Consider the following 15,295-nt stretch of genomic DNA (forward strand, 5'->3'; position numbering starts at 1 on the left):
TCATTATTTGGTAGAGGTATACAGACAGATTTGCAGATGTTATCTCAGGTACAGTGAAATGCTTGTGTTTCTATCTCCAACAGTGCAGTAATATCTAGCAGTACAACAACAATACACACATCATCCACAAGTAAAAAAATATCTGAAATATCAGAACGGAATATACAGTTGAAGACAGAAGTTTACATACACTTAGGTTGGAGTAATTAAAACTACTTTATCAACCACTCCACAATTTTCTTGTTAACAAACCATCTTTTCCGCAAGTCGGTTAGGACATCTACTTTGTTCATGACACAAGTCATTTTTCCAACAATTGTTTACAGATAGATTATTTCACTTATAATTCACTGTATCACAATTCTAGTGTGTCAAAAGTTTACACTAAATTGACTGTGCCTTTAAACAGCTTGGAAAATTCCAGAAAATGATGTCATGGCTTTAGAAGCTTCTGATAGGCTATTGACAATTGGAGGTGTATCTGTGGATGTATTTCAAGGCCTACCTTCAAACTCAGTGCCTCTTTGCTTGACATCATGGGAAAATCAAAATAAATCAGCCAAGACCTCAGAAATTGTAGACCTCCACAAGTCTGGTTCATCCTTGGGAGCAATTTCCAAATGCCTGAAGGTGTAACGTTCATTTGTACAAACAATTGTATGCAAGTATAAACACCATGGGACCACGCAGCCGTCATACCGCCCAGGAAGGAGACGCGTCTCCTAGAGATGAACGTACTTTGGTGCGAAAAGTGCAAATCAATCCCAGAACAATAGCAAAGGACCTTGTGAAGATGCTGGAGGAGACAGGTACAAACGTATCTATATCCACAGCAAAACGAGTCCTATATCGACATAACCTGAAAGGCCGCTCTGCAAGGAAGAAGCCACTGCTCCAAAACCGCCATAACACAAAGCCAGACTACGTTTTGCAACTGCACATGGGGACGAAGATTGTACTTTTTGGAGAAATGTCATCTGGAATGATGAAACAAGAATAGAACTGTTTGGCCATAATGACCATTGTTATGTTTGGAGGAAAAAGGGGGTCGCTTGCAAGCCGAAGAACACCATCCCAACCGTGAAGCAACCGTGAAGCACGGGGGTAGCAGCATCATGTTGTGGGGGTGCTTTGCTGCAGGAGGGACTGGTGCACTTCACAAAATGCTGGTAAATGCTGTTTAATGAGATGAACAGCTAGGTCAGGTCACAGTAGTTTGTTTACTGAGATGAACAGCTAGGTCAGGTCACAGTAGTTTGTTTAATGAGATGAACAGCTAGGTCAGGTCACAGTAGTTTGTTTAATGAGATGAACAAGTAGGTCAGGTCACAGTAGTTTTTGTTTAATGAGATGAACAGCTAGGTCAGGTCACAGTAGTTTGTTTAATGAGATGAACAGTTAGGTCAGGTCACAGTAGTTTGTTTAATGAGATGAACAGCTTAGGTTCAGGTCACAGTATGTTTGTTTAATGAGATGAACAGTTAGGTCAGGTCACAGTAGTTTGTTTAATAGATGAACAGCTTAGGTCAGGTCACAGTAGTTAGTTTAATTGAGATGAAAAGTTAGGTCAGTTCATAAGTAGTTTGTTTAATGAGATGACAGCTAGGTCAGCTACAGTAGTTTGTTTAATGAGATGAACAGTTAGGTCAGGTCACAGTAGTTTGTTTAATGAGATGAACAGCTAGGTCAGGTCACAGTAGTTTGTTTAATGAGATGAACAGTTAGGTCGGTCACAGTAGTTTTGTTTTTAATTGAGATGAACAGTTAGGTCAGGGTCACAGTTTTGTTTAATGAGATGAACAGTTTAGGTCAGGTCACAGTAGTTTATGTTTAATGAGTATATTTAATGATGTACCAGAGCTCATAGACAGGTGTCCATGACGTGGCCCTTTCTGAGTAGTTAGGATCGTGACGCCTCCCCTCTCTTCGACCTCTCTACACCCAGGTTCTATTATATTTAATGAGATGAACAGTTAGGTCAGGTCACAGTAGTTTGTTTAATGAGATGAACAGTTAGGTCACAGTTTATAAAGAAGACACTGGAAATCCCAATGACACTACTTCTGACCAGGGCCAATAGGGTCCCATTTGGGACACAGCTGAATTCTTGTGTCATGGTTTTACTTGGTTTTGCCACTTCACATTAGCTGTGGGGTGTTTCATAATTTAATGTCAAATGTTTATTTGTCTAAAATGCAAACAGTAGATCTGAACAGACTTCCCAACAAAGAGTATTTTCTGATTGATTAGGCATGTCTGTGGCAGCCTACTTTTGAACCTCTGAAGATGTCAGTGAGGTACGGCCCGGTACCACGAGGGGGCTAAAGGGGGCTTTTCAATGATTGAGTGACAGATTGGCGGAACAAAAATGTATGTATTTCCTCTTCGCTGTGTCAGCACAATGGACAGGGTGCGCTGTGCTGTGTGTAGGAGGGCTATGGAAAGCCACTAGGGTCATTAGTAGGACTCCTTTAGGTTTCCATAAAAAGCGGGGGGGGGGGGGAAACCGCATGTGTTCCTAAGACTCGAGCCTACAGGGCTGCTGAAGCCGGTGACGGTAGCCCGGGCTTTAAGTTTACAGCCATCATGGTGCATAGAATCTTCAGTCTTCTCAATCCTATCACTGCAGGCAAAAGCAATGGAACTTTACACTGGAGTCAAAGTGGTCCACAGTGAGATGGAGAGCGTMGAGAAGCTGAGGTGCGACAGCGAGTTCCAAGCCATTTGGGCACAGTGCCGGTAGTACTAATGCACCAGCACCACCAGCTCCAAGCTAACTATGACGTATTGTACATACACATCTCCAGCAATATATGGAGGACAGTATAATAGGCCAGCAGGACAGAGGAGAAGAGGCTTAAAAGACTGTTCTTCAGCACATTGGATGCTGTCAACGGTGAAATGTCCGAACGATTCAGTGAACGCTACAGCCAACTGGTGGAGGCCCTGTGTGCCCTTGACCCATATGGGCATGACTTTCTAGATATGAAAACTGTGAAACCACTGCTTAATCAAAGCAAAAGATTAGATGGGAAGCTGARTTTAGTGTCGCTCGGCAGTTTTTGCAGACTGAAATCGCTCGCTCTGGCTCCAATGAGAACAAATGGATCCCACTTGATATGCTGCRATGATTCTCTGGGCCGCTCTCTGCTTACCTCACTTAAACATGGACTGACTTCTGGGGCATCCACAGCTACATGCGATAACTCATTTYCCACTTTGACAAACGTGTTCAGTCAACACAGAAGAGACATGCTGCACACGAGGAAAGCTCAACTAATCCAATTGGCATTTGAAGGGGATCTTACCAGAAGATTTCGGGGAGAATGGAATAATCAATTACTCAGGAAATTCCACAGAGAGTCAAGGAAGCTGTAACTCTTTTGAAAAAAGTAAGATTGAAACAATCTAGCTGGTAGTTTAAAAAAAATCTAAATCTTGCTTTAGTGTGCATGGCGCTGTCCATGATGCTGATCGAGTGCAGCGAGATTCCATGGGATTGAATCTGTCACTTCTTGCTCAAAATAATTTTTTAAAACTTATTTTTATTGTGGTATAGTGTGATATAAGCAGAATAAAACGTATTTTTATTGTGGTATAGTGTGATATAAGCAGAATTCAATATAATTCCAAAGCAAGAACCAAATGATTCCGGTGGTAATAGCTACATATTGGTATGTTTCATTAAAGAGATACATTACCTAAGGATAAAAAATCTGCATTCACTGGTCCTAATAGCCGTCCTATAAGCTTGCTGCCTGTGTTAAGTCAATTGTATCTGTACAAATCAAGGATCATTTCTCATGTAATGGTCTGATAACGGGTTCCCAGCATACAAAGACGAGCATTCTATGAGTACGGACTTAGCACAAATGACAGGTGATTGGTTAAAGAGTATGGATGACAGGAAGTTAGTTGGTGCAGTGTTGCTAGATTTCAGTGCTGTTTTTGATGTAATTGATCATGAACTGTTACTAGGTAAACTCAAATGTTATGGTTTTAAGTCTGCAGTTCTATCCTGGATGGAAAGCTATCTATTCAGGAGAAGGCAAAAATGGTTATTTAATGGTAGCTTTTCAAACAGTAAAGATATACACTGTGGTGTTCTTCAAGGAAGTTGCCTAGGCCCACTTCTCTACTCTATCTTTACTAATGATTTACCTTCAGTAATGAACAAAGCAAGAGTGGTAATGTATGCTGATGACTCTACAACGTATAGCGCAGCATCAGAATGTAATGAGCTAACAGAGCAGTGAACTAAGAATGGTGTCTGAGTGGGTTGATATGGACAAATTGGTGTTGAACATTTCTAAAACTAAATGTATTGTATTTGGTTCAAGATATATGCTTGCTGATGATCCCCTAATGAATTTGTCGATGAATAGAACGCATGTAGAGTGAGTGAATTTTTTAAAAACTAATAGGCGTCACATTGGACCCAGCTTTATCATGGTCAGAACACATAGATACTATTGTTATTAAGATGGGTAAGGGAATCGCTGTCACAAGAAAATGTTCAGAGTATGTAACATCTAGCACACTGAATCAGGTGATTCAATCCCTGGTCCTATCACACTTAGAGTACTGTCCAGTCATATGGTCAATCCCTGGTCCTATCACACTTAGAGTACTGTCCAGTTATATGGTCAATCCCTGGTCCTATCACACTTAGAGTACTGTCCAGTTATATGGTAATCTGCAGCAAATAAATATATATAAAAAGCTCCAAAAGTCTCAAAACAGGGCTGCCAGATTATCTGACCGTATGAATATTATCCAAATATTATCAGAATCTCTCATGGCTTCATGTTAAAAACATATTACTTTCTAGTCTTCTGATTTTCTTTAGGAATGTTATATCAAAAAACACACAGTAATTTGTCAGTCTAGTTAGTACATACTAGCAACACACATAACCAAACCAGAACAGGCAATTCAGGGCAGCTAAAACAACCCAAGCCAGAGACAATACCTTAAATCTAGTTTTATAGAGCCATAGCTGAATGGAACTACCAACCATATTTCTCAGGACAAAAGTAAATCCACCTTCAAGAAAAAATAACAGAACATCTAATGCGATAAACCATATGACTAGACAGCAAATAGCAAATCAATTGAATGTTAAATGTGTTTCCTGCACGGTATTTTAATTGTTTGTATTGTTTACTTGTTGAATGTTTGTGAAGTCTTATTATGGTTGTTTGTAATGTCTTGTTAATTGGTGTTGGACCCCAGGAAGATTAGCTAGCATTACGGCGTTAGCAAATTGGGATCCTAATAAAAAAGTACAAGAAATTACATAGGCTACATTCTATTATGGTTTCTTGGTAGCCTGTTGGTTTTCATTGCTGTAAATGGAATGTACATAATGGTGTTTTATAGAGTAAGCGAACTGGTGTCGGATTATTGACTTGTACAGTTAGATTCAACGTGGGTCGAGTACACATCTTTCCGATAGATTCGACGTACAGCTCCGATATTTGTGTTCCACGGGTAATCACCGAACCGATAAAGTTCTAGACTATGGTATATACTAAATGAAGACCATCCGGACGAGGGCATGTACTTCACTCTTTCACAATGGTATATTGAAATAGGGGTACCTCGGTATACAGACGCGTGTCCTATTTGTGCATAGCGCGCTTAGGTCTACACTGTTAAAAGTCCTAACGAGTGGCCTATGTTGTTAGATAGGGTATAATACTTTCTAGAGATGATATTCACCGATTTATCGTCGCTCAGCCTGTATGTTAATTTGTCCTGTCTATATGTATAGCCATAGCAACTAATGAATATTTTAAGATTATAAGGAGATGTGTCCCCACCATTCTGATGTCTCTCTATAATATTGGCATCAGATGGTTAAGATGTCTTATTAGCTGGGATTCTTCCATCCCGAAGTCGCGAAGAGCTTCGACAATATCAAGCATTGGGTTGGTCATGTCCTTTTTATTGAATTCAGATATTTTGAAGTATTTTACTGTTCATGAACTAGCCCCTATGAAATTAAGAGTTTGCTGTACAAACGGCACTAGGTCTTATTTCGACTACACAAGACATATTATTTTATAGGATTCTTCACTCGAAGCATGCCCTCATTATTGTGTATCAAGTTGCAATTTGTATTGCTTTGATAGTGACGATAATTAATTAGTAATACTCCAGTGGTGGCGATGGAATCTACATGTGTTCCTTCGAGTAAAACTAATCTTAATGCTCATAATAGGTCTAGGTATCCAACCATTTTTTTTTGTCTTAGTATGGCCGTGGAATAACTAAGGTCGCTTTACGTTTTTTTCTCAGCACTTTTAGGTTTTTAGCATTTTATTTGTTTAGCCCCATTCTTTTAGTTTAAGACAAAGCTGTTGTTGTAACGGGCCCTGATTCCCACATAGGCCTTTGGTTTGTAAATTTTGGTGGAATTTCCCTAAAACATAAAGTTCTTTGGTAGCCTATATTTCCATTACCAACAATGTCCTAGCTGTATAGCTGTCCAGTGTTGCTGAATGCAGCTGCAGCAGATATGATGCCACAAATGTCCCCGAAAGAGCACTCTAATGAATCTCAAAGCAGTCTCTGGCATTGAACTTTATGTTATTGTTTATATTATGTATAGTGGGTGGGACCTATTCAATTTAATAATTCCAATGCAAGAACCTCAAATAATGTTTACCCCTTGCCGGATTTCAACTAGCCCCCTTAAATCAACTTGTATCCTGGCGCCGGGTCCTGGGTGGAAGATGTGGATCACAGTGTTTTGTTTCTTTTTGGTAGGTGTTGATACAGGCCCTTGTGGTTTTTTGTTCCCAAAAATAACGAGTTTTTGATTTTGTTGTGGGCCAGGAAAGACAGAAAGTTTCTTAGGTTGCCTCTTGGGTTCCCTCTCATGTGGAAAATTCTACTGCTCAAAATTTAGCAGCTTCCCCTCCATAAGAACATGTTTTGGCTTTAAGAAAGAATAGGAGCTCTTCCCTCTCTCTTCTCTCTCTGCTCTCGTCTCTCTTCTCTCTTCTCTCGTTCTCTCCTCTCTCTCTCTCTCTTCTCTCTCCTCTCTTCTCTTCTCTCTCTCTCTCTTCTCCTCTCTACTCTCTCTCTCTCTCTCTCTCCTCCTCTCTTTTCTCTCTCTTCTCTCTCCTCTCACTCTCTCTCTCTCCTCTCTTCTCTCCCTCTCTCTCTCCTCTGCTCTCCTCTCTCTCTCTCTCTCTCTCTCTCTCTCTCTCTCTCTCTCTCCCCCTTTCCCACTCTTCAATGCATTTTGAGCACCTCAGTCATTTAATAAATTCAGAGATTAAAACATACAATTATTGTTTATCTTAGTTGGTGTAAATGTGGATTCGATTTCACTCTGAAATCAAATGCATCTTCAAACACCTCAGTAATTCTTTACTTTCTCTTACTTTGTGTGAATGTGGAAGTTGTTTGTAGTTCCAGTGTGTTCGTAGTCATGGATGGCCGCGGCAAACAGGGACGCCAGAACCTCCAGTTCAGTCAACCAGTGCTGCACGTGAGAACCACACGGATACCCTTGTTATAAACATCACATACATAACCTACATATACCTTTCATATAGAGTTAGTGTATCGTTATTATAGAGTAACCAGTGCTGGAGGCTAGACCAACACAGACACCCCCTTCATTTACATTGGCTTACAGTAAATACATCTTCTGTATTGGATAATGTTTTCCCCCTTTTTTTGATTGTAGATTCCATCAATGTAATTGTCTTCGTCATTTCCAATCCCCCATATATTTTGGGGGTAAATATATATATTTATATATACATATACATACACATACCCATATGTATATACATATACATACATAAATATACACATACAAATACACATACAAACATACATATCTTTAAAAAATATATTTTCCTTTATTATTTCCCACAAACCCTATACATTTTCTTCTGCTATTTCATACAAGTCCGTGCATACACTGTAGCTAGTGACCTGACCAGGCAGACACAATTTGGGAAATCTCCTTTCCTGAGCTATGACAAACAAATACATGACAGGGATGACCTGTTTTAAACTGAGAGAAGACGAACTGTACTGTACCACTAGTCCTGTACGGAGGAGCAGACAGTGTAGGGTTTGTGTGACGTCGGCTGCGTGGACACTGCTGTGGTACGGGTTGCTGTGTTTACTGTAGCCTTTCTCCAGCTTCTCCAAGAAGGACATCAGACAGGAGATTGGGATCTGTAATACCACACAGTATGACATGGAAAGTTCACACGGAGTTCATCTGTTGTGTTCGAGCTACATCAGCTAACTGGCCTGTGTCTGAGTCTGCCCTCTAGGGTACTACTTATGGAAACAGCTTTACACACTAGAAAAGGTAGACAATAATATGTGTGTTTGCATCAGCTGTTTATGGCAGTGAGAAAAGTTAGAATGTTTAGAGGCTAATGTAAAATTAAAGCTGTACAGAAACAGAAGGAGTTATGGTAAAATAGTGAGGACATGCAGAGTGATATGTGGAGACCTTGAATCTGCTGTTGAGTTCGTATCGTGTCACCAGCTCGAAGACCAGGGTCTGTAGTGCGTGGTCATCACTGGCTGTGTTCAGGGCAAACACATCAAAGTTCCACCGGTCAATGTCCTTAAGATGGAGATGATAGAGACAAACAGATAACAGATATCTGTTTATGTCCAATGCACATTGAGTTTTTCAAGAATTAGAGTCTGAAATTGAAAAAGCTCATACTGTAGTCATACGGTCAGGGAAACTCCTGGCTCTGCTCCTTATGTTGTAGCCCAATTAAAGACTTTAGCAATGATAACAGATCATATATTCTTACCCTGAGACAGTTAACTACTGCTGCAGGCTGGTCAGGCATGGCAGCAGTGTAGGCCCTTCTGAACATCCTGGAACAACAGCATATTAAATGCATGGCATCGGACAATCTCAGTAGTGAATCTGTAATGTCCTTGTTACAACAGAATGTGGATCAAGAATTCCACTGCAAATGTACAGAAGTGAATTTATCCTGACCCTATGACACACACTTTACAAACCCCATTCACAATATTATATAGAAGGAGGGTTTTTTAATGTTGCATTGTTTTTCTCAAATTAATGAGGAGGACCAGAGCGAGCCTCCTTTACTTTATATTACAAATTCATGCCCTCATTGAAGATAATAACGTTTTCCATCTACCTCTCGACAAAGATCCCAGCCTGCACTGCGTGGACGATGCTGCGGAACTTTGGTTTGTCGTCAGAGCGGCGGGCGGGGCGGCGGGCCCTCTGAGTGAAGGTTGAAGCCAGCCAATCAGTGACCTCCGTGGGCACGCCATCAGAGTGCAGCTTCTGGAGGTCGTCCTCTGCGTCCAGACCCTGTCTGAAAGGACAGAGAGAGCAAATCAGACCTGCCTGATAGAGGAGAGAGAGAGAGAGGACAAATCAGACCTGCCTGAGAGAGGAGAGAGAGAGAGAGAAAATCAGACCTGCCTGAGAGAGGAGAGAGAGAGCAAATCAGACCTGCCTGAGAGAGGAGAGAGAGGACAAAATCACACGCTGGGCCTGAAGAGTGGATCAAATCAGCCTGTGGCCTGGGAGAGGAGAGAGAGAGAAAATCAGACCTGCCTGAGAGAGGAGAGAGAGCAAATCAGACCTGCCTGAGAGAGGAGGGAGAGAAAATCAGACCTGCGCCTGAGAGAGAGAGAGAGAGAGAAAATCAGACCTGCCTGAGAGAGGAGAGAGAGGGCAAATCAGACTTGCCTAAGAGAGGAGAGAGAGCAAAATGCAGAGACCTGCCTGAGAGAGGAGAAAGAGAGCAAATCAGACCTGCCTGAGAGAGGAGAGAGAGCAAATCAGACCTGCCTGAGAGAGGAGAGAGAGAGCAAATCAGACCTGCCTGAGAGAGAAGAGAGAGAGAGCAAATCAGACCTGCCTGAGAGAGGAGAGAGAGAGCAAATCAGACCTGCCTGAGAGGAGAGAGAGAGCAAATCAGACCTGCCTGAGAGGGGAGAGAGAGAGAGAGCAAGTCAGACCATGTCTGAAAGGGCAGAGAGAGAACAAATCAGACCTGCCTGAGAGAGGAAAAAGAGAGCAAATCAGCCTTCTTTATACCCTTCATCACAGCCTTCATCACAGCCTTCATCACAGCCTTCATCACAGCCTTCATCAAGGTGCTTTGCGGTCATATTTAAGGAGACAGGGTGGCTTAGGGAAATACTAAATATAGACAAGTAGACAGGGTTGCCTTGGAACACCTAATGGCTCAAATATTAAATATAGACAACACATAATGTGGAGCATTGTGTTCAGAGTGGAAACAAGGATATGCTGATATAGTTGGTGTGTGTGTGCGTTTCAGGCCTTAAGCAGGCAGTAGGGCCTTACAGTATCATACAATATAATCACACTAAAGGCCACACTGTACCTGGTCCCATCAATGTAAACAGCCTCCAGTAATGATGCTGTGTAGTCCAGGTTCTTCTTCAGATCTTCGAAGTCCACGTCTTTCTCCTCCAGTTGCTTGACCATACACCTCAGCCTGGAAAGAGAGTCCCACTTTGAACAAACAGCTTAGAAATGTCTTCATAAGCACTTTATACATGATATAGGCAATATAAAGGATTTATGATGGTGTTACTAATGAACTTTTAGAGGAAAGAAAATCCTGCACGCTGCACTTGCTTAGTATCAGCCTCACGGCCTTCATCAGAGCTTTAAAGCCTTTAAAGTTGTGTTTCATTTAAAGTAGGAGTGGAGGACGTCATTTTGTTGATGAATAACCTTGGTTCCTGTCATAGCACAACACTATCATCAACAACAAGATAATCAGTAAGACAGCAGTGTTTTCAAAACACAGTCAGGTATGTGATGGGAGCAATTACTAAGCAATTTCCCCCCGAAAAGCCTTGTGTTTGTATGTTACGGTTCAATGTTATGAGCTGGCAATGCTTTGACAATAGGATGAAAGGTCTGGGAAACTGGGAGAGAGGGAAAGAGAGAGAGGGGGAGAAGAGTGTGAGAGAGAGAGAGGGAGAGAAAGAAAGAAAGAGAAAGAGCAAGAGAGAACGTGAGAGATGGAGGGAGAGAGAGGGACAGAGAGAAAATTAATAAATATCAATCATTTGGAAGAGTTGTAATACTATTCCGTGATGTGTGGAGCGGACCAGAGAACCAGTGGCAAGAAGGCATCATTAGCCCCACATTTTCCATTAGCCCCACATTTTCCATTAGCCCCACATTTTCCATTAAATAGGAAAACTGCCCAAACGTTCCATCATTTGGTTATACGGCCGCCGCATTGTCTTAAAATGCATACAGAATTAGATACAGTACATGACCAAAAGTATGTGGGCACCTGCACATCGTATATCTCATTACAAAATCATGGACATTAATATGTTGGTCCCCCTTTACTGCTATAACAGCCTCCACTCTTCTGGGAAGGCTTTCCACTAGATGTTGGAACATTGCTGCGGGCTTACTTCCACTCAGCCACAAAAGCATTAGTGAGGTCGGGTACTGATGTTGGGCAATTAGAACTGGCAGCTGGTGTTCCAATTCATCCCGAAGGTGTTCGATGGGGTGGAGGTCAAATATCAGCCCACGGAGAGAAGCACGAGCTTGAACTTCACTCAACTTTCTAGAGGAGTAGTCACCAACCGGTCGATCACGATCTCCAAGGCATTCCTAGTCGATCACCAAACATTTCTGTAAAAACCCAACTATAAAGCCTTGTGTTCCTATTATTTGTATTCGTCTTGGGCTGTTGGCAGTAGGTGCACCCGATTCAGCTGCCCAGGGTAGGCCAATTGTTGCCATTTTTAATCATTTAAAGTGTCTGAAGGTACAAACTCTGCCTTCCCAGCGGGCACAGAGAGTAAATCAAGTGCACTATAGGCCTGCTGCTGGCCAATCGGATGTCTCAGTAACATAGCAGGCATACAAGAATGTTACTGAAAAATCGATACTGAGAGATTGCAAAGATGTTTAGAGTTTAGCCATCAGCTTGAATACTGTGTCCTTTTTTGGTCAGTGTCAGTGGAGGAAAGGGAGAGTGGAGGCTGACCATAATTTTGACCATAATTTTACTGGGCTGCATATATCTTCAGCCCAGTAAAATTAAATTAAATTAAAAAATGATTTAATTGTACGGCTGTGCCTCACAAGCAATACAACAACGGATCTATTATAGCCTGTGATAATATAGCCTACCTCAAATGTTCAAATATAATTTAAATAAATGTCCAGAACAACAATGCATTGGCAGGTCAATTAGAATTAGAAGGAACATGGGTTGAGGTCAGGGCTGCAGGCCAGTCAAGTTTTTCATCACCGATCTCAACAAACCATTTCTGTTTGGACCTCGCTTTGTGCACGGAGGTATTGTCATCCTGAAACAGGAAAGGGCCTTCCCCCAAACTGTTGCCACAAAGTTGAAGGCACAGAATCATCTACAATGTCATTGTATACTGTAGTATTAAGCGTTCCCTTCACCGGAACTAAGGGGCCTAGCCCGAACCATGAGAAACAGCCCCAGACCATTATTCCTCCTCCACCAATCTTTACAGTTGGCACTATGCATTGGGGCAGGTAGCGTTCTCCTGGCATAAGCAAAACCCGTCCGTCGGACTGCCAGATTGTGAAGTGTGATTCATCACTTCAGAAAACACGCTTCCACTGCTGCAGAGTCCAATGGCAGCAAGCTTTACACCACTTCAGCCAACGCTTTGCGCATGGTGATCTTAGGCTTGTGTGTGGCTGTTCAGCCTGTTCAGTCATTTGATGAAGCTCCCGATGAACAGTTATTGTGTTGACATTGCTTCCAGAGGCAGTTTGGAACTCGGTGGTGAGTTTTGCAACCAAGGACAGACGATTTTTACGCACTACGCTATTCAGCAGTCGATGATTCCGTTCTGTGAGCTTGTGTGGCCTACCACTTCCCAAAGCAGCACTTACAGTTGACCGGGGCAGCTCTAGCAGGGCTGGAATTTGAGGAACTAGCTTGTAGGAAAGGTGGCATCCTATGACGGTGCCACGTTGAAAGTCACTGAGCTCTTCAGTAAGGCCATTCTGCTGCAAATGTTTATCTATGCAGTTAAATAAAGGTAAAATAAATAAATAAAAATAAATATGCCAACGTTTGTGCATGGCTGTGTGCTCAATTTTATACACCTGTCAGCAACGGGTGTGGCTGAAGTAGCCAAATCCAGTCATTTGAATGGGTGTCCACATACTTTTGTATATTTAGTGTATATCAATTCAAAGGGTCGAATCGGCTGATTGAGTGCTGATAAAACGCTGATAGAATCCAAATGGAATGCTCATAGAATGCTGATAGAATTTAGATGGATCACTCATAGAACGCTGATAAAATCCAGATGGAATGCTCATAGAACGCTGATAGAATCTAAATAGAATGCTCATAGAACGCTGATAAAATCCAGATGGAATGCTCATAGAACGCTGATAGAATCCAGATGGGAATGCCTCATAGAACGCTGATAGACCAGATGAATGCTCATAGAACGCTGATAAATCCAGATGGAATGCTCATAGAATGCTGATAGAATCCAGATGGACGCTCATAGATGCTGATAAAATCCAAGATGGAATGCTCATAGAAGCTGATAAAATCCAGATGGAATGCTCATAGAACGCTGATAGAATCCAGATGGATATGGTCATAGAATGCTGATAGAATCCGATGGAATGCATCATAGAATGCTGATAGAATCCAGATGGAATGCTCATAGAATGCTGATAGAATCCAGATGGAATGCTCATAGAATGCTGATAGAATCCAGATGGAATGCTCATAGAAGCTGATAAAATCCAGATGGAATGCTCATAGAACGCTGATAAATCCAGATGGAATGCTCATAGAACGCTGATAGAATCCAGATGGAAAGGGCCCCCCCTCGGGGGGGGGGGGGGGGGGCGGGGGGGGGGGGGGGGGGGGGGGGGGGGGGGGGGGGGTGCTACATAGAAGCTGATAAAATCCAGATGGAATGCTCATAGAACGCTGATAGAATCCAGATGGAATGCTCATAGAACGCTGATAGAATCCAGATGGAATGCTCATAGAACGCTGATGAAATCCAGATGGAAAGCTCATAGAATGCTGATAGAATCCAGATGGAAAGCTCATAGAATGCTGATAGTGCATCCTAGCAATACATACAGTAAGTGCTTTTCACCATATATAATGCAAATCTGAACTTTTTCTCTGGTGCGTTACTAGTTGGTGCTTCAAACTGACTCTTGACACCACAAGTGTTTCACTACATTTCTGTTATAAGGCTGCTATCCATTATGGTCTACAGTTACTAATTCAAGAATATAAAAAAACACATGTAGCCTATAACGCGCTGGATCAAACACAACACAGCCCAGGCTAAAACTACAGCCCCCCCAAGGAATAATACCTTCACAGGAAATAAAATTGACAGGGAAATCAGTAACACTAACTCACATACTATTGCTCTGACCTCATATGCCAATCTTAGAACATAAAATACCCCCCGAGTAGACTACACTGCACTTCAAGAGTTCAAAAACAACCACTGGCATTTGAAAATTGATTTAAGGGATGGTGATAATCCATTTCTCATAAAATAGGGTTTATGAGTGTTCCAGTTCTCGTGCGCTGCCTGCTCATAATGCTCTATGAATGTTGTTATAGATGTTTATGAGCAGCTATTAAGATCTAGCCTGCATTATAATGCGTTATGCACAGCATGCATTATGAAGAGGTTAGTCACAGTGGGACCACAATCACTTCATTTCTAATCACAGTTGCACTGTTGGCCAACAAAATGAAGACGGCGCCAACTCCATGAAAGTGACATGAGACGCTTGTGTGTTTATCACACGTCAGCGAGGGGGTTCTGAAAGCTGTCCAGTCATAAAAATAGCAGGCATGGGAAGGCTGCGACACAGCGGGAGGGCTTCATGCTTGATGGTGAATTTATAATAATCTGTTTGATAATGTGACTGCTTTGTTGTGGATCAAAAAGGAAGGAAAACATGTGTTTAATGTACCGTGTCAGTTTCATGAGATACAGTACCAGTTGTAATATCTCAGTATGTACAGTAACCTCAGTAGAGTACGTACAGTAACCACAGTAGAGTACGTACAGTAACCACAGTAGAGTATGTACAGTAACCACAGTAGAGTATGTACAGTAACCACAGTAGAGTATGTACAGTAACCACAGTAAAGTATGTACAGTAACCACAGGGTGTTACAGTAACCACAGTAGAGTATGTACAGTAACCACAGGATGTTACAGTAACCACAGTAGAGTATGTACAGTAACCACA

The 15,295-nt window shown here is 41.9% G+C and overlaps 1 protein-coding gene across 1 annotated transcript in view; it reads right to left on the reverse strand.

Annotated features, from left to right (window-relative positions):
- The window catches only part of LOC111970504 (dual specificity calcium/calmodulin-dependent 3',5'-cyclic nucleotide phosphodiesterase 1B), a 26,966-nt gene that overhangs the window by 6,710 nt on the left and 4,961 nt on the right, over positions 1 to 15,295 (reverse strand). Inside the window, exons 2-7 of the mRNA XM_023997291.2 lie at positions 10,398 to 10,511; positions 9,171 to 9,353; positions 8,811 to 8,877; positions 8,495 to 8,611; positions 8,068 to 8,208; positions 7,398 to 7,498 (exon numbers count right to left, since the gene is read on the reverse strand). Coding sequence (XP_023853059.1) covers positions 7,398 to 7,498; positions 8,068 to 8,208; positions 8,495 to 8,611; positions 8,811 to 8,877; positions 9,171 to 9,353; positions 10,398 to 10,511 — 723 coding nt within the window. The remainder of the gene's footprint in view (positions 1 to 7,397; positions 7,499 to 8,067; positions 8,209 to 8,494; positions 8,612 to 8,810; positions 8,878 to 9,170; positions 9,354 to 10,397; positions 10,512 to 15,295) is intronic.

This window comes from Salvelinus sp. IW2-2015, linkage group LG11, assembly GCF_002910315.2.
Source record: "Salvelinus sp. IW2-2015 linkage group LG11, ASM291031v2, whole genome shotgun sequence".
In the NCBI taxonomy this organism is placed as follows: Eukaryota; Metazoa; Chordata; class Actinopteri; order Salmoniformes; family Salmonidae; genus Salvelinus; species Salvelinus sp. IW2-2015.